This window comes from Scomber japonicus, chromosome 7, assembly GCF_027409825.1.
Source record: "Scomber japonicus isolate fScoJap1 chromosome 7, fScoJap1.pri, whole genome shotgun sequence".
NCBI classification, from domain to species: domain Eukaryota; kingdom Metazoa; phylum Chordata; class Actinopteri; order Scombriformes; family Scombridae; genus Scomber; species Scomber japonicus.
The window spans coordinates 34,056,690-34,066,937 of record NC_070584.1 but is presented as its reverse complement, the minus strand read 5'-3'; the positions used below and the strand labels follow the sequence as shown (position 1 = coordinate 34,066,937).

The 10,248-nt window shown below is 38.6% G+C and overlaps 1 protein-coding gene across 1 annotated transcript in view; it reads left to right on the top strand.

The window, feature by feature from the left end:
* The window catches only part of niban1a (niban apoptosis regulator 1a), a 58,423-nt gene extending 53,033 nt beyond the window's left edge, over nucleotides 1-5,390 (top strand). The window contains exons 9-14 of the mRNA XM_053323088.1: nucleotides 979-1,166; nucleotides 1,802-1,948; nucleotides 2,221-2,331; nucleotides 2,463-2,570; nucleotides 3,749-3,860; nucleotides 3,961-5,390. Coding sequence (XP_053179063.1) covers nucleotides 979-1,166; nucleotides 1,802-1,948; nucleotides 2,221-2,331; nucleotides 2,463-2,570; nucleotides 3,749-3,860; nucleotides 3,961-5,390 — 2,096 coding nt within the window. The remainder of the gene's footprint in view (nucleotides 1-978; nucleotides 1,167-1,801; nucleotides 1,949-2,220; nucleotides 2,332-2,462; nucleotides 2,571-3,748; nucleotides 3,861-3,960) is intronic.
* The last annotated feature ends 4,858 nt before the right edge of the window (nucleotides 5,391-10,248 follow it).

Here is a 10,248-nt window from a genome sequence, read left to right as displayed (position 1 = left end):
TTTTCATTTTTATGCTGCAGATCAAAGTCAGTGAAGTTATCATATGTGGTTCCTCGCTGCTTTATAGAATGAAACATTTACCAAACAGTCTATATATAAATATCCACATGGTTTAACATCCTCATAGATATGCATGGGGAGGATATTTAGGACGTTTATGGAAGTTACCAAATATAGTAATTCACCTGATAAATAGTTAATCATCCCCTTCAATCTGAAGACACATTAAATGACTATTAAAATCTATCTCAACCCTCTGAACCTTATTTTTAAATGACTGGCATTTACAAACCATTTGTCCAATCCAAAAAACTGAAAAAACTAGTGAAATCGTCAGATTTTCAAGTTTCTCCCTGAATGCATCACACGCATCAAGGCCAGAGAAGAGATTTCATCAAGGTCGCTTTGATTCTCATGTCTTTGCAGAAAATAAAGCGTTTGCTTTAGATAAATTCAGTAATAAACACGCAGGATGAGCCGCATTCCTCTCTGATAGATGAATGATGCTGCTGGATGGATGATGATGATGATGATGATGATGATGATGATGATGATGATGATGATGATGATGATGATCAGCTGCTGGGAAATAAAGCTGAGCTCTGTAATTATGATCATGAGTCATCACAGATTCATCAGATAATCAGATCAGCTCAGTGACAAAGAAGTTTTTTGGAGAAAGAGTTAAGGTCATAGAAGATTTGACTCATTTATTCTCCTTCTTTCTTTCTTTCTTTCTTTCTTTCTTTCTTTCTTTCTTTCTTTCTTTCTCTCTCTCTCTTCAGACATGTGGTTGATATGAAGCTTCATATTACATTAGATGTTTACACAGAAGGAGGAATGATTACAGATAGATAAACTCACTCCTCCTTTAAGAGTTATAACGCAGTAGTAAAAAACAGATGATGCTCTATAGTTAAACTTCCTCTCAGGTTTGTGCTCCGTAAATAAATTAAATAAATGTTTTTCTTTCTTCAGCCAAAGTTTTGGAGCCAGCAGAGAAGCTGTGCAGTGAGAGCGTGCAGCCGTACCTCGGCTCCGTTCTGGAGGAGCTGATGGAGCCGATCAGCTCCGGTTTCCAGGACGGACGACAGCTGAGCGAGAGCATGATGGACCAGGTGTGTCAGCAATACCTGCAGGGAGCCAAGAACGATGAAATCAAGAAGGTTTGTTCACATTTCTCCTTTTTTTTAAACTTTTCTTTCTGTCACTGGAGCTCAGACAAACTGAAGAAGGAAATAAATCAGACACATCAGCACCAAACTGAATATTTGTCCTCATATTTACGAGTTTGAGGGTGCATCAGCTGATAGAAAACACACCTGAAGCCCTGACACCTAAATGTCTGCAGCTGAGTTGCATTGTGGGTAATGTAGGCACCAGCTTCTTAAAGGATGTCTTACAATGTTCTATATAATCAATAAATCTCATGTGCAGTCAAACCAACAATGAACTGATCTACAAACAAGTAGAGAGTGTGTGTGTGTGTGTGTGTGTCCGTGTGTGTCCGTGTGTGTCCGTGTGTGTCCGTGTGTGTCCGTGTGTTCGTGTGTCCAAAGTCACAAACATGTGACTCAGTGCAGCTGCTCGCTCCAAACACTAATAACCGTGATCATGTTTTCAGTCTCAGAGTAAAGCAGAAGTTACTGAGCATGAAACACAGATACATATAAAAACATCTGGATTTTACAGTAAAGTTTCTCTCTCTCTCTCTCTCTCCCTCTCCCCCTCTCTCTCTCTCTCTCTCTCTCTCTGTCTCTCTGTCTCTCTCTCTCTCTCTCCCCCTCCCTCCCTCCCTCAGGCTCTAGCAGACATGGCGAGGCCGAACCTGCTGAGCTGCTACCAGAAGATCGGCACACTGCAGCAGAAGTTGCAACATCTGCAGGAGAGATTTGGTTTCTCAGACATCATCGGAGTGATACACAGCGCTCAGATAGACCTGCAGCAGGTACACACACACACACACACACACACACACACACACACACACACACACACACAAACACACAGTGAGGAATCTTCTGACTCAGTAATTTTACATTTTAAACATTTATGACACACTTGTGATTGTAACAGATGTTTCATTATATTGATTCAGCGTTTCTGAGCTGAACTCATGATGAATCATTCTGCAGCTGTTTACAGTCTGTGTGTGTGTGTGTGTGTGTGTGTGTGTGTGTGTGTGTGTGTGTGTGTGTGTGTGTGTGTTTTCGGACTCAGCTGATGGAGAACGCAGCGTGCACGTTTGAGCAGCTCCTCTATAAAGCGGTGCAGGATAATCCAGATGGAGCCGGCTCAGCCATCGAGAAGGCCAAACACAGAGTACTCAAGGTTTGATCACCAATACTGCAATTAATTAGTCTGAATTATGAGTTTTAACTGTTTCAAAGTGATGGTGATGAAATGTTTTTATAGTTGTAAATAAACTCCACATGACCTTTGACCTCCTGTGTGTCCTGCAGCAATACGACTATGACAGCAGCACAGTGAGGAAGAGGAGTTTCCAGGACGCTTTGGTCTCCATCACTCTGCCCTTCATCAAGAAGAACCTGGCTCCCACCTGCAAAACTGTGAGTCACACACACACACACACACACACACACACACACACACACACACACACACACACACACACACACCTGTAGAGCTGCTGCCACATATAAAGAGCAGTTCACAGTTTTTCAAGTCTGTCCTCAACAACAGTCTGGAGTCTAAATAAACATGAAGTGTGTTTATGTGTGTGTAATGATTCCTCCTGTTCATACTGAGCATTAGATCCTTCATCATGTTAACAGGAAGTGATGGAGGACTAAACCCACAGGCCTCCTTCTGTGGAAACATGGATTTAAAAGTTGATTTGAAGCTAATATGAAGCTTCAGCGTCCAAATGAGTCAAATCTTCATCTTCTATGTTTCAACGTTACAGTGTTTTTAGTAGCAAAGTCTTTTTGTTACTATACTTCCATCACAGCTCAACAGCTGGTGAGCATAGGTGAGGGTTGGGACGTAGACTGACTGCTAAACTGAGAGCTTCACCTTCAGGCTCAGCTCTTTCTTCACCAGGATGGTCATCACTACTGATGTTGCACCCATCCATCTGACCGTCACTGTGAAGAAGACCCCCACATACTTAAACTCCTCCGCTTGGGGCAGGGACATCCCCCCCCCCCCCAACCCCCCTAACCCTGAAGGGGCAGTCCATCTTTTTCCAGCAGACCACCATGGCCTCAGATTTGGAGGTGCTAACTCTCATCCCAACCACTTCACCTGTAGAGTCCAACAGAACAATATTAACCACATAAAGCAGAGACGAGATTCTGAGGTCCCCAAACTGGACTCTAAGAGGGAATCTGATGCTAAACAGACTGTAAATGTGTCAGATATCACTTGATATGACTAACTCACACTGATGAAGCTCAATAGAAGCTGATCAGATACTTGAAATGACTGCGTGAAAACACTGTGGATTTAGTCCTCCATCACTTTACATTGAAAGCACATTTGAAGCAGATCTTTTAATAGTCAGTATGAACAGCAGGAATTACTACAGAGAGGAAAACTTCTTTCAGTGGCTGATCCTCTTCAACAGATCATAAACCTGAAAATGATTAAACTTCATCTTCTGTTTGACTGAATATTAAGAAAGAATCTCTGCACACCTGATTTTTTCACCTGATGAAGGCTGAACAGACTAAAATGTGTTAAACTACTAAATAAAGTTTGACCCTCGTGTCTTTTCTCTCTACAGGAGCTTCAGGCTCTGGAGTCGTCCGTCTACGCTGATCACTCAAACTTCATCCACGTCGAGAACGTTTACGAAGGAATCCTCCTCCAAACTCTGGACAAGGAAGTCACACAAGGTACGATCACACCGACACGTTAGGCTTTACAGATGTTAAATCAGCCAAACGAACCCTCTGTCTAATACTTCCTGTTCCTGTTTGCCTTGTTTTCCTGTAGTGGTGAAGGAAGCGGCAAGCCTGAAGAAGTACAACCTGTTCACAGACAGCAGAGATCTGCTGAGCGAGTCCAGCCGCTCCAGCCTCTCCTCTCCGTCTCGGTCAACTCCTGGCAGCCCCGCCATGCTGCTGGCCTCTCCTGCTAAAACCTCCTCTGAGCCCCCTCCTCCATCCCCTCCCTCTCCTCTCGTGGTCAATGGTTTGTCTTCCAGCCCCAAGAAGGAGCAGAAGGAGGAGAAAAAGGACGATGTGCTGCAGCAGAGCGAACCCTCTGCAGGTGTTACGGTCATCGAGACTCCGCTGGGAGAGATCGAACAGAAAGAAACTGCTACGAGCGTCACTGTCAATCAGGAGGAGCAACCAGCCGCCAAAGCAGAAGAAATCATCCAGACTGTGCAGGCAGAGACCAGCAGCACTGTCACACCTGAAGCACCTGTCGAACCCGAGAAATCTGAGGCTTCTGTTGCACCTGAAACACCTGAAACACCTGCTGTACCCATCGTATCCGAGACACCTGAGGCTTCTGATGCAGCTGTCGTACCTGAATCACCTGAAGCATCGGAGGCTCCAGCTGCAGCTCCAGCAGAGACAGCAGCTGTGACTGAGACGCAGGATGTTAGCGGAGGAGCAGCAGCTGCACAGACTGAGATCCAAGAAGAGAAAGAGAAAGAGATCTTCACTGAAACAACTGAAGCTGAGACGAGTCCTGAGCCGCAGATCCAGAACACGGACGCAGAAATCACCTCGTCAGAAATCACCACTGTTGTAGAAAGTATAAAAGCAGATGTAGAAGAAGCTGCAGCACACAGTGAAGCTCCTGCTGAAGCTGCAGAGCCTGAACCTGAACCTGAACCAGTGAGCCCTGCAGAAGAATGTACTGGTTCCCAATGTGCAGCCAGCAGCAGTGATGAGGCTCAACATGAGTCAGCGGCTCCCTCTGGTGGCGAAGCGGCTGTAATTACACCCAACTCTGACCTGAAGGCAGAGGAAGATGAGAGAGCTGAGCCCAACTCTCTGGATGCGTCGGCAGGAAGCGTGTCACCACCGTCAGATGTGGAGTCCACGGAGGAGACGAAAGCTTTGCAGAGCTGTGAGGACGTCGTCATGGCAACCACTGATGTCGCAGAGGTAGAGGAGGTCAAACCTGCGAGCTCAGATGACAAAACTACTAACGAGGAGACAGAAGCTGTGAGCGTGGAATCGGTGGAGGCGGCAGAAGCTCAGGATGAACCCGCCAAACAGGAAGTACCGTCCAGTCCTGAAGCCAAACAGGAAGTACCGTCCAGTCCTGAAGCCAAACAGGAAGTACCGTCCAACCCTGATGATGCGCCTCTGGATTGCATCAAAGAGATCCGTAACCTGGTGGTGGAGGTGATCGAGGTGGAGGAGCTGCTGCAGCGGTATCCCAGCGGAGTACCGACGGAGGAGTGAAGCGTCTCAGGACAGGAAGGACCAAATATGGGACCAAATAATTATAAAATGTTCTGCTGAAAGGAATCAAATTATCACTAGAATATAAAGAAAAGAGTCGGCGTGAAAAAACAAGGAAAAGACTCTCGAGGAAAGATCACAAAAGCTTCCAAAGGGACATTTTATGCATGAAAATCAGATAAATTATTTATACAAATCAAAACATCTGCTCTCTGAGATTTACAGGAATGTACATGGAAATTACTTTAGCATCAGATTAATTTAGAAAAAGTAGATTTAAAACTATTTTAGTCAGAAAAGAGACTTTTTTTAGGTTCATTAATCTGTTTTATTTTAAAGGAATATTTAAACAATTTTGGGAAATATGCTTATTCTTTCTTAGAGAGTTAAATAAACCTCATGATCATGTTAAAGGAGAATTTAAAGGAGCATTTAATCTAATAATTATAGTAATCATAAAGTTTATTAATAGAGCACTTATTATAATCTGCATCTAGAAAGGATGAAAAGGACAAAATAAACTCCACTGATGTTCAGGTGATACCTTTAATGCTCCAACAAAAGGAAGAGAAGAAGAAGAAGACTGAAAGCTTGTAAACATAAATGTGAAACTTTAAACTGAAGGATTTAAAATATTTAATGAGGAAGGAAACTCATTCATCATGTTTGTTGGACCTAAAGGATTCACACAGTGAGTTTTAATAAGAAACACTGAACGTAAACATAACGAACAGGGGAAATCCCTTCATGATGCGTTCAATGACATAAAGGAATAATTGTAATTATGAGTTTCTCGCCTGTAAATTACATAATTGCGCCTTAAAAAATAAAAAAAATAGTCCCAACACACCCGACCTGGTACTTAACATGACGCCTCGCCCTCTGCCTCTGTAATGTAATTAAACACATTTAATGCATTTAAGTTGTAATTTTGTTAATGCACCGTATTTTAAACCCTCGAACGTCAAACTCAGTTACCATAGAAACCATCTTGAGCTCAGCAATGACATAAAGGAGTTATTATAATTATGAGTTTATCGTCTTCAAATTACGACTGTTAAACTCAGATAATCCTGAACTGGCACTTAACATAGATAAACATACATTTAATGGATTTAATGTAATTTTGTGTCTGTCAGATGATCCACTGTGGTTAGCTTAGCTTAGCATAAAGACTGGAAGTAGATGGGAACTGTTAGCATGGCTCCACAGTAGGAATAAAAGCACCTCTAAAGCTCATTCATTAACACATTATTGCAGGTTTTTCTTTAATCTGAACACAAACAGAAACATTATAATATAAAAATGTAAATGTCTTATTATTTATAGAGTTACTATAAATAACTAAAAACAAACTAATTTTTACATTACAAGATAAAAACATGTTAATTAGTGAGTTTTAGAGGAGCTGAGACTAAACTTCCATCTTCTGATTTTACTCTGATAGAAAACTAATAAGCATATTTCCCAAAATGTGAAATTATTCCTTTAATTAAACTAGTAGATGTCGCAGCAGCGTTAAAATAATCATCAGAGATTTATATCGTTCAACATGAATATATTAAACCTCCTGTCGTCCTCCCGGGTCAAACTGGCCCCGTCTCTCTTTTGACTATTGACCTCCTTCCTTCCTTCCCTCCTTCTTTCCTCCCTTCCTTCGTCTTTCTTTAATTTTTCCTTTGTTCTTCCCCTCCTTCCATACTTCTTTCCTCACCTCCTTCCATCCTTCCTTACTCCTTTCCTTCCTCCCTCCCTCCCTACTCCTTTCCTTCCTTCTTCCTTTTTTAATTCCTTCCTTCTTCCATTCCTTCCTTCCTCCCTCCTTCCTTCCTTCTCTCCTTACTTCCTTCCTCTTTCCCTCCTTCCTTCCTTCCTCCCTCCCTCCTTCCTTCTTTCCTTACTTCCTTCCTCTTTCTCTCCTTACTTCCTTCCTTCCTCCTTCTTTCCTTCCTCTTTTCCTTCCTTCCTCCTTCCCTCCCACCTTTCCTCCCTCCCTCCCTCCCTCCTTTCTCTCCTTCCTCCCTCCCTCCCTCCCTTCCGTCCTTCCTTCCTCCCTCCTCTCTCCCTCCCTTCCTCCCTTCCTCCCTCCCTCCCTCCCTCTTTCCTTCCTTCCTTCCTTCCTTGACCTGAGGACAACAGGAGGGTTAAACCTCCATCAGCTGGTTCCCATTTCTTACTGAAGCTGAAACATTTACGTGATTATTTTTCACCTACTGAAGGATTTTTATTTTTTTATTTTATTTTATTTTTTAAAGAAAAGGGACCTGAAGAAGTAGCTCTTCTAAGTGCCTTCACAAAACGTCCATGTGCCTTTTTTTCTTCTTTTTTTTTTAAACGGTAGATCCCGCGATGAAGGAAACCGACCTCTTTCACTCCTTCATGTTGGATGCGGTTGCCGTGGAGACCGGTCCGATCCTGTGAAAAATACCTGAGCTTCACCTTGTGCCTGTTATTACCTGTGTAGAGCATCTTATACAGACACAGTGTACAGTTATAGTCTATAACACAGGAATGTGGGTTTAATGGAAAACAGTGTGGAAATATTAAATAAAGAAACTATAAAACTAACTGTGTCTGTTTGTGTTTGTGTGTGAGCTGGTTTGAAAAGAGATGGTGTCAATTTGACCCTGAAAGACGACAGGAAGGTTAACTAACCACACACACATCTAACTTCTCAAAAAAAATTCAACCTCTGTTCAACACATGTTGAATGTAAAAATTCACCTAAAAAAATTCAGTTTAAAAAAATTCAACATCTCAAAAAAATTCAACATCTCAAAAAGATTCAACATCCCAAAAAATTCAACATCTCAAAAAAATTCAACATCTCAAAAAAAATCAGTGTAAAAAAATTCAACATCTCAAAAAGATTAAACATCTCAAAAAATTCAACATTTCAAAAAAATTCAACATCTCAAAAAAATTAAACATCTCAAAAAATTCAACATCTCAAAAAAATTCAACATCTCAAAAAGATTCAACATCTCAAAAAAATTCAACATCTCAAAAAATTCAACATCTCAAAAAAATTCAACATCTCAAAAACATTCAACATCTCAAAAAAATTCAACATCTCAAAAAATTAACATCTCAAAAAAATTCAGTGTAAAAAATTCAACATCTCAAAAAAAATTAAACATCTCAAAAAGATTCAACATCTCAAAAAAATTTAACATCTCCAAAAATTCAGTTTAAAACAATTCAACATCTCAAAAAGATTCAGTGTAAAAAAATTCAACATCTCAAAAAGATTCAGTGTAAGAATTCAACATCTCAAAAAACTAAAAAACATCTCAAAAAATTCAACATCTCAAAAAATTCAACATCTCAAAAAAATTCAACATTTCAAAAAGATTGTGTAAAAAATTCAACATCTGTTCAACACATGTTGAATGTAAAAAAATTCAGTATAAAAAATTCAACATCTCAAAAAGGTTCAACATCTCAAAAAGATTCAGTGTAAAAAATTCAACATCTCAAAAAAATTCAACATCTCAAAAAAATTCAACATCTCAAAAAATTCAGTTTAAAAAAATTCAACATCTCAAAAAGATTCAGTGTAAAAAAACTAAAAAAAATTCAACATCTGTTCAACACATGTTGAATGTAAAAAAAATCAGTGTAAAAAATTCAACATCTCAAAAAATTCAGTTTAAAAAAAATCAACATCTCAAAAAGATTCAGTGTAAAAAAATTCAACATCTCAAAAAATTCAGTTTAAAAAAAATCAACATCTCAAAAAGATTCAGTGTAAAAAAAAATCAACATCTCAAAAAGATTCAGTGTAAAAAGATTCAGTGTAAAAAGATTCAGTGTAAAAAAATTAACATCTCAAAAAATTCAACATCTCAAAAAATTCAACATCTCAAAAAAATTCAACATCTCAAAAAACTAAAAAAGTTAAACATCTCAAAAAATTCAACATCTCAAAAAAATTCAACATTTCAAAAAGATTCAGTGTAAAAAATTCAACATCTCGAAAAAATTCAACATCTCAAAAAAATTCAACATCTCAAAAAATTCAGTTTAAAAAAATTCAACATCTCAAAAAGATTCAGTGTAAAAAAATTAAAAAAAATTCAACATCTGTTCCAACACATGTTGAATGTAAAAAAAATCAGTGTAAAAAATTCAACATCTCAAAAAGATTCAGTGTAAAAAGATTCAGTGTAAAAAAACTCAACATCTCAAAAAGATTCAGTATAAGAATTCAACATCTCAAAAAACTAAAAAAGTTCAACATCTCAAAAAATTCAACATCTCAAAAAAATTCAACATCTCAAAAAAATTCAACATCTCAAAAAAGTTCATCTCAAAAAAATTCAACATCTCAAAAAGATTCAGTGTAAAAAAACTAAAAAAAATTCAACATCTGTTCAACACATGTTGAATGTAAAAAAAATCAGTGTAAAAAATTCAACATCTCAAAAAATTCAGTTTAAAAAAATTCAACATCTCAAAAAGATTCAGTGTAAAAAGATTCAGTGTAAAAAAACTCAACATCTCAAAAAGATTCAACATCTCAAAAAAATTTAACATCTCCAAAAATTCAGTTTAAAACAATTCAACATCTCAAAAAGATTCAGTGTAAAAAAATTCAACATCTCAATTCAGTGTAAAAAAACTAAAAAAAATTCAACATCTGTTCAACACATGTTGAATGTAAAAAAAATCAGTGTAAGAATTCAACATCTCAAAAAACTAAAAAACATCTCAAAAAATTCAACATCTCAAAAAATTCAACATCTCAAAAAAATTCAACATTTCAAAAAGATTGTGTAAAAAATTCAACATCTGTTCAACACATGTTGAATGTAAAAAAATTCAGTATAAAAAATTCAACATCTCAAAAAAATTC